At 42.6% G+C, this 20,460-nt stretch overlaps 1 protein-coding gene and 2 non-coding genes across 3 annotated transcripts in view; 1 reads left to right on the top strand and 2 right to left on the bottom strand.

Moving 5' to 3' along the window:
- Positions 1 to 9,458: 9,458 nt before the first annotated feature.
- Smp_tRNA_00968_Pro_AGG.1.1 lies at positions 9,459 to 9,527 on the bottom strand. The gene has a single exon. It is a non-coding gene (tRNA).
- Positions 9,528 to 10,848: 1,321 nt separating this feature from the next.
- On the bottom strand, positions 10,849 to 10,920 carry Smp_tRNA_00543_Pro_CGG.1.1. The gene has a single exon. It is a non-coding gene (tRNA).
- Positions 10,921 to 18,325: 7,405 nt separating this feature from the next.
- Positions 18,326 to 20,460, top strand: part of Smp_139800 (serine/threonine kinase) — a 42,705-nt gene continuing 40,570 nt past the window's right edge. The window contains exon 1 of the mRNA XM_018795244.1: positions 18,326 to 18,559. Coding sequence (XP_018649576.1) covers positions 18,393 to 18,559 — 167 coding nt within the window. The 5' untranslated portion in view covers positions 18,326 to 18,392. The remainder of the gene's footprint in view (positions 18,560 to 20,460) is intronic.

The following is a 20,460-nucleotide window of genomic DNA, read 5'->3' as shown; positions in this document are numbered from 1 at the left end:
CTTCACATTTACAGATAGCCAGCTTGCCAGCCTCACACCCACTCAACACATACATCCAACCAGTCACGTCCAATCCGACCCACACCGACTATCTGTGCAGTGAGTGAGAGAACGTGCTACAGTTGACTATTACTACATGTCGATGGTTTCCAGTGTTAACTATCACCTCCCTTACACAATGGTTCCATTCAGTGTGTACATACAAATCTACTGGATCGATGTGCTCGAATGACTCAGTGATCAGTGATCAGTAGGTGACAGTGGCAAACGTGGCAACCGTCAATGTGGAATATATTTACGGACAAAGCATACAGAAAGTGCGATGTTCAACGCCACCAATCGGTGCTTCACTCACATCCCGTAACACTCACCTTCCTTCTTCCAGTACTGACTTCCTCACATTTCTGTCAGTGTTGCTAACCTCTCGGAACACCGATTCCCCTCATCATTTCTCGTGCTTCACTCAAACCTCTCCCATCCTATCCACCACTAGTCACATGTGCAAACACACACACACACACATACACACTCATTCTCTCATTCTCGCACTCCACAACTATTCACTCTGCATTGCTACCACTCGACTTGACTTGTTATTCTCAGACCAGCGATTTCGTGTCAACCATAACCAACACAACACAACACAACACAACACAACACAACTCTTCTCTACCAGTCTTACCACCGACAATACTGATCATACAATAAGTGCACATAGCATCAACACCAACATTCAAGATCGCAATCAATATTGGTGACCATGAGATTAGTGACAATGAGCATGATAATGATCGTCAGTGTCAAGGTGGTCGTCATCATCGTCATCATCATCTTCATCAATTACACTGTGATTAGAATAACCGGACTGATAGTGCTTAATAATGATAATGATGATATTATTATGAGAATGACGGAACTGTGTGATAGTGTTGGTGATTTGGTCAACTTGAATGGGGGTGTATACACGTGTGAGTGGGTGAGCGCGCGCACGCGCACGCGCACACAAACTCGCGCGTTCTGAGATAGTTGACGAGATATAATTCGAGCGCTGTTGATGTGATTGTTGTGTCTTGGGTGTTGGATGTGTTGAAAAGTTTTGGGCTCGTCCGGGATTCGAACCCGGGACCACTCGCACCCTAAGCGAGTATCATACCCCTAGACCAACGAGCCGTGCATCCGCAACAACATGCATTATCCACAACCCAATCACACACACCGTTTTCCCACACTTAGTCAACAACAACAACAACAACAACAACATACACTCTCACTACCACATATATCAATCACACACACCAAATTTACTACTTCACCAACATCCAATACACATTAAATATATCAATCAATCAATCAATCAACCAGTCACACACGTCACACCCAACCACTAATCCTCTATCTTCACATTTACAGATAGCCAGCTTGCCAGCCTCACACCCACTCAACACATACATCCAACCAGTCACGTCCAATCCGACCCACACCGACTATCTGTGCAGTGAGTGAGAGAACGTGCTACAGTTGACTATTACTACATGTCGATGGTTTCCAGTGTTAACTATCACCTCCCTTACACAATGGTTCCATTCAGTGTGTACATACAAATCTACTGGATCGATGTGCTCGAATGACTCAGTGATCAGTGATCAGTAGGTGACAGTGGCAAACGTGGCAACCGTCAATGTGGAATATATTTACGGACAAAGCATACAGAAAGTGCGATGTTCAACGCCACCAATCGGTGCTTCACTCACATCCCGTAACACTCACCTTCCTTCTTCCAGTACTGACTTCCTCACATTTCTGTCAGTGTTGCTAACCTCTCGGAACACCGATTCCCCTCATCATTTCTCGTGCTTCACTCAAACCTCTCCCATCCTATCCACCACTAGTCACATGTGCAAACACACACACACACACATACACACTCATTCTCTCATTCTCGCACTCCACAACTATTCACTCTGCATTGCTACCACTCGACTTGACTTGTTATTCTCAGACCAGCGATTTCGTGTCAACCATAACCAACACAACACAACACAACACAACACAACACAACTCTTCTCTACCAGTCTTACCACCGACAATACTGATCATACAATAAGTGCACATAGCATCAACACCAACATTCAAGATCGCAATCAATATTGGTGACCATGAGATTAGTGACAATGAGCATGATAATGATCGTCAGTGTCAAGGTGGTCGTCATCATCGTCATCATCATCTTCATCAATTACACTGTGATTAGAATAACCGGACTGATAGTGCTTAATAATGATAATGATGATATTATTATGAGAATGACGGAACTGTGTGATAGTGTTGGTGATTTGGTCAACTTGAATGGGGGTGTATACACGTGTGAGTGGGTGAGCGCGCGCACGCGCACGCGCACACAAACTCGCGCGTTCTGAGATAGTTGACGAGATATAATTCGAGCGCTGTTGATGTGATTGTTGTGTCTTGGGTGTTGGATGTGTTGAAAAGTTTTGGGCTCGTCCGGGATTCGAACCCGGGACCACTCGCACCCTAAGCGAGTATCATACCCCTAGACCAACGAGCCGTGCATCCGCAACAACATGCATTATCCACAACCCAATCACACACACCGTTTTCCCACACTTAGTCAACAACAACAACAACAACAACAACATACACTCTCACTACCACATATATCAATCACACACACCAAATTTACTACTTCACCAACATCCAATACACATTAAATATATCAATCAATCAATCAATCAACCAGTCACACACGTCACACCCAACCACTAATCCTCTATCTTCACATTTACAGATAGCCAGCTTGCCAGCCTCACACCCACTCAACACATACATCCAACCAGTCACGTCCAATCCGACCCACACCGACTATCTGTGCAGTGAGTGAGAGAACGTGCTACAGTTGACTATTACTACATGTCGATGGTTTCCAGTGTTAACTATCACCTCCCTTACACAATGGTTCCATTCAGTGTGTACATACAAATCTACTGGATCGATGTGCTCGAATGACTCAGTGATCAGTGATCAGTAGGTGACAGTGGCAAACGTGGCAACCGTCAATGTGGAATATATTTACGGACAAAGCATACAGAAAGTGCGATGTTCAACGCCACCAATCGGTGCTTCACTCACATCCCGTAACACTCACCTTCCTTCTTCCAGTACTGACTTCCTCACATTTCTGTCAGTGTTGCTAACCTCTCGGAACACCGATTCCCCTCATCATTTCTCGTGCTTCACTCAAACCTCTCCCATCCTATCCACCACTAGTCACATGTGCAAACACACACACACACACATACACACTCATTCTCTCATTCTCGCACTCCACAACTATTCACTCTGCATTGCTACCACTCGACTTGACTTGTTATTCTCAGACCAGCGATTTCGTGTCAACCATAACCAACACAACACAACACAACACAACACAACACAACTCTTCTCTACCAGTCTTACCACCGACAATACTGATCATACAATAAGTGCACATAGCATCAACACCAACATTCAAGATCGCAATCAATATTGGTGACCATGAGATTAGTGACAATGAGCATGATAATGATCGTCAGTGTCAAGGTGGTCGTCATCATCGTCATCATCATCTTCATCAATTACACTGTGATTAGAATAACCGGACTGATAGTGCTTAATAATGATAATGATGATATTATTATGAGAATGACGGAACTGTGTGATAGTGTTGGTGATTTGGTCAACTTGAATGGGGGTGTATACACGTGTGAGTGGGTGAGCGCGCGCACGCGCACACAAACTCGCGCGTTCTGAGATAGTTGACGAGATATAATTCGAGCGCTGTTGATGTGATTGTTGTGTCTTGGGTGTTGGATGTGTTGAAAAGTTTTGGGCTCGTCCGGGATTCGAACCCGGGACCACTCGCACCCTAAGCGAGTATCATACCCCTAGACCAACGAGCCGTGCATCCGCAAAAACAACCTGCATTATCCACAACCCAATCACACACACCGTTTTCCCACACTTAGTCAACAACAACAACAACAACATACACTCTCACTACCACATATATCAATCACACACACCAAATTTACTACTTCACCAACATCCAATACACATTAAATATATCAATCAATCAATCAATCAATCAATCAACCAGTCACACACGTCACACCCAACCACTAATCCTCTATCTTCACATTTACAGATAGCCAGCTTGCCAGCCTCACACCCACTCAACACATACATCCAACCAGTCACGTCCAATCCGACCCACACCGACTATCTGTGCAGTGAGTGAGAGAACGTGCTACAGTTGACTATTACTACATGTCGATGGTTTCCAGTGTTAACTATCACCTCCCTTACACAATGGTTCCATTCAGTGTGTACATACAAATCTACTGGATCGATGTGCTCGAATGACTCAGTGATCAGTGATCAGTAGGTGACAGTGGCAAACGTGGCAACCCGTCATGTGGAATATATTTACGGACAAAGCATACAGAAAGTGCGATGTTCAACGCCACCAATCGGTGCTTCACTCACATCCCGTAACACTCACCTTCCTTCTTCCAGTACTGACTTCCTCACATTTCTGTCAGTGTTGCTAACCTCTCGGAACACCGATTCCCCTCATCATTTCTCGTGCTTCACTCAAACCTCTCCCATCCTATCCACCACTAGTCACATGTGCAAACACACACACACACACATACACACTCATTCTCTCATTCTCGCACTCCACAACTATTCACTCTGCATTGCTACCACTCGACTTGACTTGTTATTCTCAGACCAGCGATTTCGTGTCAACCATAACCAACACAACACAACACAACACAACACAACTCTTCTCTACCAGTCTTACCACCGACAATACTGATCATACAATAAGTGCACATAGCATCAACACCAACATTCAAGATCGCAATCAATATTGGTGACCATGAGATTAGTGACAATGAGCATGATAATGATCGTCAGTGTCAAGGTGGTCGTCATCATCGTCATCATCATCTTCATCAATTACACTGTGATTAGAATAACCGGACTGATAGTGCTTAATAATGATAATGATGATATTATTATGAGAATGACGGAACTGTGTGATAGTGTTGGTGATTTGGTCAACTTGAATGGGGGTGTATACACGTGTGAGTGGGTGAGCGCGCGCACGCGCACGCGCACACAAACTCGCGCGTTCTGAGATAGTTGACGAGATATAATTCGAGCGCTGTTGATGTGATTGTTGTGTCTTGGGTGTTGGATGTGTTGAAGAGTTTTGGGCTCGTCCGGGATTCGAACCCGGGACCACTCGCACCCTAAGCGAGTATCATACCCCTAGACCAACGAGCCGTGCATCCGCAACAACATGCATTATCCACAACCCAATCACACACACCGTTTTCCCACACTTAGTCAACAACAACAACAACAACAACAACAACATACACTCTCACTACCACATATATCAATCACACACACCAAATTTACTACTTCACCAACATCCAATACACATTAAATATATCAATCAATCAATCAATCAATCAATCAACCAGTCACACACGTCACACCCAACCACTAATCCTCTATCTTCACATTTACAGATAGCCAGCTTGCCAGCCTCACACCCACTCAACACATACATCCAACCAGTCACGTCCAATCCGACCCACACCGACTATCTGTGCAGTGAGTGAGAGAACGTGCTACAGTTGACTATTACTACATGTCGATGGTTTCCAGTGTTAACTATCACCTCCCTTACACAATGGTTCCATTCAGTGTGTACATACAAATCTACTGGATCGATGTGCTCGAATGACTCAGTGATCAGTGATCAGTAGGTGACAGTGGCAAACGTGGCAACCGTCAATGTGGAATATATTTACGGACAAAGCATACAGAAAGTGCGATGTTCAACGCCACCAATCGGTGCTTCACTCACATCCCGTAACACTCACCTTCCTTCTTCCAGTACTGACTTCCTCACATTTCTGTCAGTGTTGCTAACCTCTCGGAACACCGATTCCCCTCATCATTTCTCGTGCTTCACTCAAACCTCTCCCATCCTATCCACCACTAGTCACATGTGCAAACACCACACACACACACACATACACACTCATTCTCTCATTCTCGCACTCCACAACTATTCACTCTGCATTGCTACCACTCGACTTGACTTGTTATTCTCAGACCAGCGATTTCGTGTCAACCATAACCAACACAACACAACACAACACAACACAACACAACTCTTCTCTACCAGTCTTACCACCGACAATACTGATCATACAATAAGTGCACATAGCATCAACACCAACATTCAAGATCGCAATCAATATTGGTGACCATGAGATTAGTGACAATGAGCATGATAATGATCGTCAGTGTCAAGGTGGTCGTCATCATCGTCATCATCATCTTCATCAATTACACTGTGATTAGAATAACCGGACTGATAGTGCTTAATAATGATAATGATGATATTATTATGAGAATGACGGAACTGTGTGATAGTGTTGGTGATTTGGTCAACTTGAATGGGGGTGTATACACGTGTGAGTGGGTGAGCGCGCGCACGCGCACGCGCACACAAACTCGCGCGTTCTGAGATAGTTGACGAGATATAATTCGAGCGCTGTTGATGTGATTGTTGTGTCTTGGGTGTTGGATGTGTTGAAAAGTTTTGGGCTCGTCCGGGATTCGAACCCGGGACCACTCGCACCCTAAGCGAGTATCATACCCCTAGACCAACGAGCCGTGCATCCGCAACAACATGCATTATCCACAACCCAATCACACACACCGTTTTCCCACACTTAGTCAACAACAACAACAACAACAACAACAACATACACTCTCACTACCACATATATCAATCACACACACCAAATTTACTACTTCACCAACATCCAATACACATTAAATATATCAATCAACCAGTCACACACGTCACACCCAACCACTAATCCTCTATCTTCACATTTACAGATAGCCAGCTTGCCAGCCTCACACCCACTCAACACATACATCCAACCAGTCACGTCCAATCCGACCCACACCGACTATCTGTGCAGTGAGTGAGAGAACGTGCTACAGTTGACTATTACTACATGTCGATGGTTTCCAGTGTTAACTATCACCTCCCTTACACAATGGTTCCATTCAGTGTGTACATACAAATCTACTGGATCGATGTGCTCGAATGACTCAGTGATCAGTGATCAGTAGGTGACAGTGGCAAACGTGGCAACCGTCAATGTGGAATATATTTACGGACAAAGCATACAGAAAGTGCGATGTTCAACGCCACCAATCGGTGCTTCACTCACATCCCGTAACACTCACCTTCCTTCTTCCAGTACTGACTTCCTCACATTTCTGTCAGTGTTGCTAACCTCTCGGAACACCGATTCCCCTCATCATTTCTCGTGCTTCACTCAAACCTCTCCCATCCTATCCACCACTAGTCACATGTGCAAACACACACACACACATACACACTCATTCTCTCATTCTCGCACTCCACAACTATTCACTCTGCATTGCTACCACTCGACTTGACTTGTTATTCTCAGACCAGCGATTTCGTGTCAACCATAACCAACACAACACAACACAACACAACACAACTCTTCTCTACCAGTCTTACCACCGACAATACTGATCATACAATAAGTGCACATAGCATCAACACCAACATTCAAGATCGCAATCAATATTGGTGACCATGAGATTAGTGACAATGAGCATGATAATGATCGTCAGTGTCAAGGTGGTCGTCATCATCGTCATCATCATCTTCATCAATTACACTGTGATTAGAATAACCGGACTGATAGTGCTTAATAATGATAATGATGATATTATTATGAGAATGACGGAACTGTGTGATAGTGTTGGTGATTTGGTCAACTTGAATGGGGGTGTATACACGTGTGAGTGGGTGAGCGCGCGCACGCGCACGCGCACACAAACTCGCGCGTTCTGAGATAGTTGACGAGATATAATTCGAGCGCTGTTGATGTGATTGTTGTGTCTTGGGTGTTGGATGTGTTGAAAAGTTTTGGGCTCGTCCGGGATTCGAACCCGGGACCACTCGCACCCTAAGCGAGTATCATACCCCTAGACCAACGAGCCGTGCATCCGCAACAACATGCATTATCCACAACCCAATCACACACACCGTTTTCCCACACTTAGTCAACAACAACAACAACAACAACATACACTCTCACTACCACATATATCAACCAAATTTACTACTTCACCAACATCCAATACACATTAAATATATCAATCAATCAATCAATCAATCAACCAGTCACACACGTCACACCCAACCACTAATCCTCTATCTTCACATTTACAGATAGCCAGCTTGCCAGCCTCACACCCACTCAACACATACATCCAACCAGTCACGTCCAATCCGACCCACACCGACTATCTGTGCAGTGAGTGAGAGAACGTGCTACAGTTGACTATTACTACATGTCGATGGTTTCCAGTGTTAACTATCACCTCCCTTACACAATGGTTCCATTCAGTGTGTACATACAAATCTACTGGATCGATGTGCTCGAATGACTCAGTGATCAGTGATCAGTAGGTGACAGTGGCAAACGTGGCAACCGTCAATGTGGAATATATTTACGGACAAAGCATACAGAAAGTGCGATGTTCAACGCCACCAATCGGTGCTTCACTCACATCCCGTAACACTCACCTTCCTTCTTCCAGTACTGACTTCCTCACATTTCTGTCAGTGTTGCTAACCTCTCGGAACACCGATTCCCCTCATCATTTCTCGTGCTTCACTCAAACCTCTCCCATCCTATCCACCACTAGTCACATGTGCAAACACACACACACACACATACACACTCATTCTCTCATTCTCGCACTCCACAACTATTCACTCTGCATTGCTACCACTCGACTTGACTTGTTATTCTCAGACCAGCGATTTCGTGTCAACCATAACCAACACAACACAACACAACACAACACAACACAACTCTTCTCTACCAGTCTTACCACCGACAATACTGATCATACAATAAGTGCACATAGCATCAACACCAACATTCAAGATCGCAATCAATATTGGTGACCATGAGATTAGTGACAATGAGCATGATAATGATCGTCAGTGTCAAGGTGGTCGTCATCATCGTCATCATCATCTTCATCAATTACACTGTGATTAGAATAACCGGACTGATAGTGCTTAATAATGATAATGATGATATTATTATGAGAATGACGGAACTGTGTGATAGTGTTGGTGATTTGGTCAACTTGAATGGGGGTGTATACACGTGTGAGTGGGTGAGCGCGCGCACGCGCACGCGCACACAAACTCGCGCGTTCTGAGATAGTTGACGAGATATAATTCGAGCGCTGTTGATGTGATTGTTGTGTCTTGGGTGTTGGATGTGTTGAAAAGTTTTGGGCTCGTCCGGGATTCGAACCCGGGACCACTCGCACCCTAAGCGAGTATCATACCCCTAGACCAACTGTGCATCCGCAAAAACAACCTGCATTATCCACAACCCAATCACACACACCGTTTTCCCACACTTAGTCAACAACAACAACAACAACAACAACATACACTCTCACTACCACATATATCAATCACACACACCAAATTTACTACTTCACCAACATCCAATACACATTAAATATATCAATCAATCAATCAATCAACCAGTCACACACGTCACACCCAACCACTAATCCTCTATCTTCACATTTACAGATAGCCAGCTTGCCAGCCTCACACCCACTCAACACATACATCCAACCAGTCACGTCCAATCCGACCCACACCGACTATCTGTGCAGTGAGTGAGAGAACGTGCTACAGTTGACTATTACTACATGTCGATGGTTTCCAGTGTTAACTATCACCTCCCTTACACAATGGTTCCATTCAGTGTGTACATACAAATCTACTGGATCGATGTGCTCGAATGACTCAGTGATCAGTGATCAGTAGGTGACAGTGGCAAACGTGGCAACCGTCAATGTGGAATATATTTACGGACAAAGCATACAGAAAGTGCGATGTTCAACGCCACCAATCGGTGCTTCACTCACATCCCGTAACACTCACCTTCCTTCTTCCAGTACTGACTTCCTCACATTTCTGTCAGTGTTGCTAACCTCTCGGAACACCGATTCCCCTCATCATTTCTCGTGCTTCACTCAAACCTCTCCCATCCTATCCACCACTAGTCACATGTGCAAACACACACACACACACATACACACTCATTCTCTCATTCTCGCACTCCACAACTATTCACTCTGCATTGCTACCACTCGACTTGACTTGTTATTCTCAGACCAGCGATTTCGTGTCAACCATAACCAACACAACACAACACAACACAACACAACTCTTCTCTACCAGTCTTACCACCGACAATACTGATCATACAATAAGTGCACATAGCATCAACACCAACATTCAAGATCGCAATCAATATTGGTGACCATGAGATTAGTGACAATGAGCATGATAATGATCGTCAGTGTCAAGGTGGTCGTCATCATCGTCATCATCATCTTCATCAATTACACTGTGATTAGAATAACCGGACTGATAGTGCTTAATAATGATAATGATGATATTATTATGAGAATGACGGAACTGTGTGATAGTGTTGGTGATTTGGTCAACTTGAATGGGGGTGTATACACGTGTGAGTGGGTGAGCGCGCGCACGCGCACGCGCACACAAACTCGCGCGTTCTGAGATAGTTGACGAGATATAATTCGAGCGCTGTTGATGTGATTGTTGTGTCTTGGGTGTTGGATGTGTTGAAAAGTTTTGGGCTCGTCCGGGATTCGAACCCGGGACCACTCGCACCCTAAGCGAGTATTCATACCCCTAGACCAACGAGCCGTGCATCCGCAACAACATGCATTATCCACAACCCAATCACACACACCGTTTTCCCACACTTAGTCAACAACAACAACAACAACAACAACATACACTCTCACTACCACATATATCAATCACACACACCAAATTTACTACTTCACCAACATCCAATACACATTAAATATATCAATCAATCAATCAATCAACCAGTCACACACGTCACACCCAACCACTAATCCTCTATCTTCACATTTACAGATAGCCAGCTTGCCAGCCTCACACCCACTCAACACATACATCCAACCAGTCACGTCCAATCCGACCCACACCGACTATCTGTGCAGTGAGTGAGAGAACGTGCTACAGTTGACTATTACTACATGTCGATGGTTTCCAGTGTTAACTATCACCTCCCTTACACAATGGTTCCATTCAGTGTGTACATACAAATCTACTGGATCGATGTGCTCGAATGACTCAGTGATCAGTGATCAGTAGGTGACAGTGGCAAACGTGGCATCCGTCAATGGGGAATATATTTTTTTTGTTTTTATCCTGTTTTTATAAATCGCCGATACCTTATTTTCAATCGAATTTGATTCATGTGTATTGTCAGCGTTCTTTGTCAACTGCTCTGTACATTATTTCTGTATCCGTTACTTATAGTCATCTTTTATCCTTAAGGACGCAGTGTTAGTTTACCGACCACTTCATACACTATTGTTCTCTATGACGGTTAAGTGTAACTTATCTTTTTGTTTAACTGCTGTGCTGATTTTATTCATTCACCTCTACTTTTTCTACCTTTCGAATATTCTGTCTCGCGTTAATTTTACCTAAATTGTCTCTCATTTCACCTTTTATTCTACCATGTAACATTCTCAGTAATAACTTTGCTATCGTCACTTACACTATCAGTACAAGGACGGCAAGCAATAGTAGGTGTCTAAATCCAAAGGTCAACTCTAAGTCGAAAAAATTGATTTCTAGCAATACGATTATGAGAAAGTTCGAGAGAATACCAGGTAAATAATCTTAGAGTAATGTTCACAACATGGATCACTCAACTCAGACACGAAGACTGAATCTGAGACTTAGTAATCGGAATCACACTCCTACCCATGTCCCCACTCCTAATATTACTAGGAAGCGAAAAGTTAGAATAAAGTGTAGTTGCAAACTGTCTGTGGTTCAGACTAGTACTATGTTATAATTGTGTTTTTGCTATATAAACGACCCAGCTATTCCTATTGCTTAGTATTCTTATACGATGACACTCGACAAGACCCCAAAATCAGAACACGTTGAACAGGAATGAAATGGTATTCAAAATAATAATGATAAGTGAACAGCAATCAGCAATCAATAGTTTAAATATCGTTCATATATTTATAGTATATGCATAAGAAGCTTATAGATTTTTCTGCAATAATATGCCCGAGCTGATCGGTTTAAAATTAACCAATCAGCGCGCAGCAACACCATCATTCATAAAACATGCCTAATCCAATCTATATCCCACTAACACCTCCCCCTTGAGCAGATTCGTAGGATCTGGTGCTAGGGTCCAACTGCAACCGCTTTACTGGTTTGTGCTTCCGGTCAGTCCACCTTCTAGGTAATAAGGACATTGTATCATCCTTCGTTTGCACCTTGACTGTCCTGTCTGTTTCAGGTGTTTTGATCTCAAAGGTGTCTAGCAGAACATCAAGAGGTAATCTATGCTGCGTTTCGTTGTTGGAGATCGAGGTTGATTTCAGTTGGTTAGCATGACGCACCCAGATTTCTGAACCAACGGACACCTCGTAAACCACATTTCCTTTCTTATGAACGATCCGACCAGCTATCCATGTAGGATGTTTTCCTCGATAGTCCATAGCAAGTACCTTTTGACCCACACTGAACAATCGTCTTTGTGCCCCATGGTGTCGATTAAACTGCTTCTCCATCGATAAGCTTCGTTGGGGCTCACGAGCTGGCGTCGGACGGATGCTGTCAAAATGTGTACGTATTTTTCTGCCAAGTAACGCTTCCGCTGGGGAGACTCCATTTGTTGTCTGAGGGTTCTGTGTCGAACGGTAGATAAACAAGAACCTCTCTAAGATCTCTTCGGTGTCCCCCTCCCCTCTTGATTTTTTTAGAGCATTTTTGAACGTACCAACAAAACGTTCTACCTAGCCATTCGATTGCGGATGGAATGGAGGTGTTCGGATGTGCCTGATTCCGTTCTGCTGACAAAATTCTGAAAAGTCTTTTCTGACTTCATCTGACGACACTGGAGTGTTTCGAATTGCCGCTGCTGCTACACTCCGTATTTCTGGAACCTTTTTACCTGTCTTTTTTGCATATGAGGTGGTGTCTAATGATGGACACGACACGTTACACACGCTGTTAATGGGTATATCCATTAATCCAAGCTTTTCTAACATATCTAGACCAAGTAGATCAAGGTTTGGTCGTTCTGTTAGATAGCATACTCCTTTACAGCTATTTCCATTGAAGGAAAATTCACATTGTAATTCACCAACTAGCTTCAGTACACCTCCAGATACGTTTTTAGCCGTTTTCTTGGATGGCTTCATTGGCGGTTTTCCCAGCAAGTTATAAGTCTCCCTAGACACTAGAGTAATATCGGATGCTGTGTCAATTTGAAGACGAACCGCTATACCATTAATCTGGATCGTAACATACTTTCTCCGAATGTCATAGTCTGTTTGAAAGGCTGCTACCAGAGAAAGTGACTTAGATTCGGCTGACTTTATGTGTCGAGGACGTTTGTGCTTCTGCTTAGGCTGGGACGTACGATTTGGAGGACAATGACCTTCTTTATGCCCACGTCTGTTACACATCTGACATTTATGTTTCTTGAATGGGCAATATCGTACATAATGCCAATCACCACATAACCAACATGCAGTCGTTGGTTTGCTACCACTTGTTTTCGGTTTCTGAACTTTTAACCTCGTAATAGCATTGACACTACTGCAGGTTAAATTAGGATTTACCTGTTCAATCAACTGATTGTCGTGTCTGATGTTCTGTAGCCGCTTACACTCATCTGTTAACGTTCTGAGTGTGATGTTAGGATCTTGATCCAAACGAGTTAGAAGTCTGGTTCTAATCTCAGCATCTTGTGGTGACTGGAGAGCTTTGATGAATATAAGGCACTTAAATTGATCTTCAGCCAACGAGCGTAACTTGAACTTTTCACATTCTCCGTTGACGATGTCTGCTAGAACACCATATTCATCGGCTTCTCGTTTCACCAAATTAAGACACCGGTAGCGAATACTAAACAATGAGGAAGATTCACCGAATATTTCTGACAGCTGAGATACTGTCTCCTCGAAACTGAGCTCTCGAGGTAACTTTGGTAATATATGATCAGCATAGCGTGCATGTTCATGACTTCCCAACTTGCGCATCAACAGTCGAGTCTTCAATGCGTCGTCTTGATTACAGAACTCTATTCTAAATGTGTCTTCCCAACGCTTGAACCACGTGAGAAATGTATTGCCACATTCGGGGTCATAATAGAATTCTGGGATGCTGCTGGCAACTGCATCACAAGAAGAAGTACTTGTAGTAGCATGTGAACTCGAGTAGTGTATGTTAAGCTGTTGCGTCAGAGTTTCCAACAGGCGCATTTATGCGTCAAGTTGTGCTTGCTGTTGCTGTAGTATTCGGCTGAGCTGGTCATCTGATATAGGCATTTTGAATGAATTTTCCTTTTTCCTCGTCGCCACTGTTATAATTGTGTTTTTGCTATATAAACGACCCAGCTATTCCTATTGCTTAGTATTCTTATACGATGACACTCGACAAGACCCCAAAATCAGAACACGTTGAACAGGAATGAAATGGTATTCAAAATAATAATGATAAGTGAACAGCAATCAGCAATCAATAGTTTAAATATCGTTCATATATTTATAGTATATGCATAAGAAGCTTATAGATTTTTCTGCAATAATATGCCCGAGCTGATCGGTTTAAAATTAACCAATCAGCGCGCAGCAACACCATCATGCATAAAACATGCTTAATCCAATCTATATACCACTAACATACTATTATAACACAAAAACGATACTTGTGTCGCATGATCGCCGTCCATCAAAACTAGAAACTCAGAATTTGGGTGTATTTCTTGTAGGTGCCTCTGTGATACTTCAGTACCTAGGCAGTACTGCGGGTTTGTGTTAAGTCACCCTTGTTTGTGGTTCTGGTACATTTGCCTGCAGAGTAAAGAAAAGACAGAATTGAAAGCAACCGTAAAATTTCCAACTAGTATATCTAAAGAGTCAAAGACAAGACTGAAACACATGTGCGGATATGAGGGCGACGAACCAAGATCAAACACCAATGAAACTAACGATTGCAGCTAATACTCGAGTATCTGTTGACATTAAGAAATAGTAGGTGAATGTTGAGAGATGAAATAGCAGTCATTAGATTCACGCAAAACTCCCAAGGAAATGAAAGCAGGCCATTCTCTATCAAGCCCCCAAGAGAGCTATTAGGAAGACTCAGCATGTTACAGTTCAGTGAAAGGCTATGGGAAGACTGGTCAATGAATAAATCAGGGAATAATTGGATAATAAACAAAATCCATGAAGCCCAACACAGGTTCAGGAAAGACAGGTCTTGAGCATCTTATCCACCTTCAGTACGGGGAAGCTGAACAACCTGCTGGGAGCAAAAGATTCCGGTTCGTATAGTATTCTTCGATTTCTCGAAAACATTTGTCACAACAACTCATATACCTTCCATAAAGAAGGTTACAAAGTTGAGTTTCACTGACCCATTTTTATCCTGGCTTCGAGACTACCGAATAAATAGGATGTTTCGTATCGATGTAAATAGAGCGCACGCTAAGTTGGAATGTCTCAACATTAGGAGTCGTACAAGGAACATTCATTTTCTTAGTCCTTATAAACGAGATGTCAAGTAATGCTGGCTCAGATGATACTGTCATTTGCACACGACGTAAAGATCTGCATGTCTACAAAAAGCATAAAGGATTCAATCGACCAAATGGATAGTCTATGTAAACATAACCTGTAGAAATGTTATTGTAGCTATAGATAAATCCTTAAAATCAACAGTTCTGTAAGTGTTCGACATTGGATAAATTTGCACCTAATATGCCCTCATTTTTCTTGTCTTCCAAAACAGAAAATTTACGAGGACACTCCACAAAAGTCCACAAGCCCAGAACGAATTTCTTGTCAGCTTACTACCGACTATCCCATCGAATCATCAACGAGTGGAATTCATTACCTCAGCACGTGGTTGAGGCTTCATCCGTCGACTCTTGCAAAAGAAAGTTGGATCAACTGAGACCATCATCGCCAGGACTAACACAGGCCATCAAGCCTCCTGCCCTTTCGAAACTGAAACTAAAACTGAAACCACCCTCGTTTCAACCAATGCCTTTTTGGCCGGACAATATAAAAGCCTGGTTCTGCTACGCGGAAGCCGACGTCCACGAGCACAGCATTATTGATTCACGCGCACAGTTCCCCGCAGTTGTAAAGACACTACCGCGCGAATTCAACAGGTACGTAACACCTAGTATGTTTACTAGCGATATTCCTGAACCTTACGAAACGCTAAAACGATCGGTTCTGAGACGCGGAGAGCTAACTGATCGACAAAGGTTAGACGAACTCCTTAATAACATTGACTAGCAACATGGTTCTGCGACAGACATGTTGCTAAGATGAGGTAATTTATTGGCCAAAGGACTTTCGATGTAGACATATTAAAAGAACTTTTCTTATCTAAAATTCTGCAACATGTTCAAACAGTTCTCGTCTCGTTTCAAAACAACGTCGTAGACGAGCTGGATGCATCTGCCAACCGCATGCTTGAAATAATGAAGGCTTCTAACGCCGAGGTATTTTCAGTCAAAGAGAAGCCTCAAACGAACCACAATGACCTTGCGGAATTATGTCATACGCTGACACACCACCTTCGATTTCGTAATGACCGTAAACGGTCGCGAACTCCGCGAAGAAGCATTTCACGTGGGGGATCTGTCTCTAGGCCACGAGAGACGGATAACCCCGATCAATGCTGTTATCATAACCAGTGTGGAACGTCTTCGAGAAATTGCAGAAAACCCTGCAATTATCCGAACTCCAAATTCACTGAAACGAAAAACAACTCGGGAAACTTCCAAGCCGGCACGCGTTAACGGCAACCGTAGCCGGCGAACATAGCCGCCTTTCATGCGTCACAGATGTGACCACGAAAGTTTGCTACCTCCTCGATACTGGCGCAGAAGTTAGCAATCTTCCTGCAAATTCTAACGACAGGCTTCATGAATCTGATTTAAGCTTACAGGCGGCAGATGGAAAGCCAATCGCAACATATGGTAAAAGGTACGTTTACCTTAACATGGGTTTATGCAAACACATTCACTGGACTTTCGTGGTTGCAGATGTTTCTATGCCAATCATTGGTATAGACCCGCTACAACACCATAATCTACTCATTGATACACGCAAACGAAGGCTAGTGAAGGGACTTTGTTTTATGATTACTATACTGTATTTCATGGCCCTTTATGGTAAGGAAAGACGACCAGACGCTGAATATAGCAAGCTATCGGAAGAATATCCACCGACGACAAACTCGTTGGGTTTTAACTTCTGACTGGCCACGTCATAGGGTCATCACTACCTCACTAGGGGGGCAGTGAACTGTAGCTGTATATAAATCCCCAAAATCATTAGTTCTGTAAGTGTTCGACATTGAATGATGACCACATTAGCTTTAGTGGACCCATTTAGTCAAAGGTGCTCGGTCATGAATCCGTACTAGGTCACGTTTTAGAGCGGCATCTCCTGCGATCATTAACCAGAATAGACAAGTCACTTGTCAAAATGTGTCTCAGGAAGAATAATAATCAAACTGGTCTGTCTGGAAGCTAGAACAACCCACCTGGGGTTGACATAGTGCTAGATACTACATGCTCTCACTCTTTCCCATAAAGTTGCCTCAAGTCAGAATACCCTACTGGTTAAAGTTGCCACAACAATACCGGTGGATAACTTTAAGGGGAGATTTAACAAACACGTCCTCCCCCATGGATTTTCACCTCCCTATTGAACTAATTGTGTCTCATACATGTCTCAAATTGGTACAGTTATCATAACCTTGTATCATAAACTACTTCCTATACCTCCTAATTCAATCTCTGCTTTCCTATATCTTCTTTTCATCCCACTTTCCTACACAACAACAATTATTTATTTATTTTCGAGACAAAATTGGTGCCTTCGAAATAAAAAATTACAACACAAAATAAGGCAATGGATCAATATCAGCTGACCAGAAGACGCTGGATATACACAGTTGTTACTCTATGATTTGTTTCAGTGTGCCACCGTTCAAGGTCGCCTAGCGGTGATTGCAGATCGCTGGGTTAATTTTGGAATTATTTGACTGTCACCTTGTCGTTTCTGACTGTCATCGCAATATGACATCATCAGATAATCTCCCTCTTAATGAACTTGAAAAGGAATTGCTAGATCCGAATTCAGAATGTTATTTGGAAAATTTGTTGGATGTGGTTTCAGCATTGGTTAGTGATTGTGATTTCCCTTCCGCTAAAAACTCAAAAAGCGTGCAGTCTTTCCTTAAAAAGTATGTACAATGTTTTTATTGTGCCCATTTTGAGTTCTCCAAATGTAGTAAACTATATGCATTTGAATTCATTCAAATATAATGTAGTCCCGATGAACTCATCGGAAGTCTTCACCAATACATCTTCCTTACAGTTTTTTCTCTTCTAACCGTGCGGGGCATTGCCCCTGGAGTGTTGTATGTATTGGTTATCCTGTGTATCTAGTTCGCATAGATCCCGTTTTCATCCCCCTCAGGAAGACCTCTCAATCTTTTGGGACAGGAAAAAAGCCCTATTTCAATTCACAACACTAGATAATTTGGTCATTATTAAGTTTCGTCATTCCTACATTTTGAGTTAAGATAGGCTTTTCGAGGGTCAAGCCAATTTTTTAATCTGTGGAAAGAATGAATCCACTGTTTCAGTTTTTCTTTCACTGCAAGCAACCATATTATGTAAAAGACTATGATGTAGCTACCATACCAGAAAGTATCAACTCTATATAAATAATTACGAATTAGTGGTCTGTTTACCAGCTTACTGAGAAGTGATTTACGTCTAGAGGTTAAAAAGTATTTCAGTATCATCATTGATTTGGAATTATTGGCAACTGGAAAGTTTCTAGAGGCCAGTTCAACTTTTTTTCAGTGTTTCGCCGGTCATTCTAGTAATGTATAGAAAAAGTGCATCATGATATCTTTTTCGGATATGGTCCCACTATAAGCTGGTTTTTAATACTTTGCCTTGGGGAGTCTGAATAGCCGTTTAGTGTTTGATATGACCGCATAAGATTTGAGTTAGGTAGTTTTCATAACATAAGATTTGTGCGGCGCATATGTATCTGGTGCTTCCTTGTACCAATATTTATGTGTTTAAATAAATAGATAAAGAGATTGAATGGTCTGTAGTTCCTTACTCATCCATCATTTATTTGTTAAATAACTTATATTTATTCTTGTGTCCAATATTTTGTACGTATCTTGTTTTGTTAGAAAGGGCGGTTCTTCTGGTCAGCAGTCTGGTCTTTGATCTCTTATCATTTGACGTTTCCCGTCAATAGTCCGGTTCATTGACCAGTTATCACTTAGCCGCACTGTATCATTGTCTATCTTTCGATCTAGATTCTATTCATCCATCTTAACAATTACAACTCTCATTCAGTTGATAAATCTTATTTCACAACAGTGTTACGCAACGCTGCCACATTTATTTCAGCTTTGTCCCAATACTGAAATTGTGTTTTGTTGTCAGTAACATACTAACCTGTGTTGCTCTCTCCATGGCATGAACTGAAAGTAATACTGGCTGTGCAGTGAGACTGTAATTAATGAACGATCCTCGAGTGACGCTAGACTGACCTTGAGAGTATCTACCTAACACCTAGGACCAAATGAGGGTTATAAACCTGTGAGCAATTAGAATTATGATTCACAGTTGATGGTTAAGGTCGGGAATTATACCTGGGGTTTTCACCACGAACCGATATCAGCTCTAATGCCAAAACACTATATAACCACAATTGATGAGTGAATTTCGAGCCAAAATCCCAGACCTGTTGTCTAAAATCTGATTGGTTCATCCATAAATTATTGTCTCGCCGGCTATGCTAAATTTAATCCAATGTAGGATCTAAGTTGAGTGTTAGATGCTGACCGAAAGATAGTATGAAGATATTTCAGAGCCATTCAACGGTGTGTGTGTGGTAAGAAGACAGATCCTTGAAAGAGTATTGAGTGTCTTGGAAATATATAAACAAGACCACTCACAATATGTTTTAGTAATCTTGGAATAAAGATCAAATATATTGTGTTAAATGGAAACAAAGAAAGAAAAAGAAGAGAATAAGGTCTATAACTTTCTGTTTTGGTTTTAGAGCAAACAGTCAGATGCTTACACCTTTGAGTGAGTTCCACACTGACCC

Source organism: Schistosoma mansoni, chromosome 2 (assembly GCF_000237925.1).
Source record: "Schistosoma mansoni strain Puerto Rico chromosome 2, complete genome".
Lineage (NCBI taxonomy): Eukaryota > Metazoa > Platyhelminthes > Trematoda > Strigeidida > Schistosomatidae > Schistosoma > Schistosoma mansoni.
Note: the sequence above shows the minus strand (reverse complement) of the source record. Positions and strands in the feature narration are given on the sequence as shown.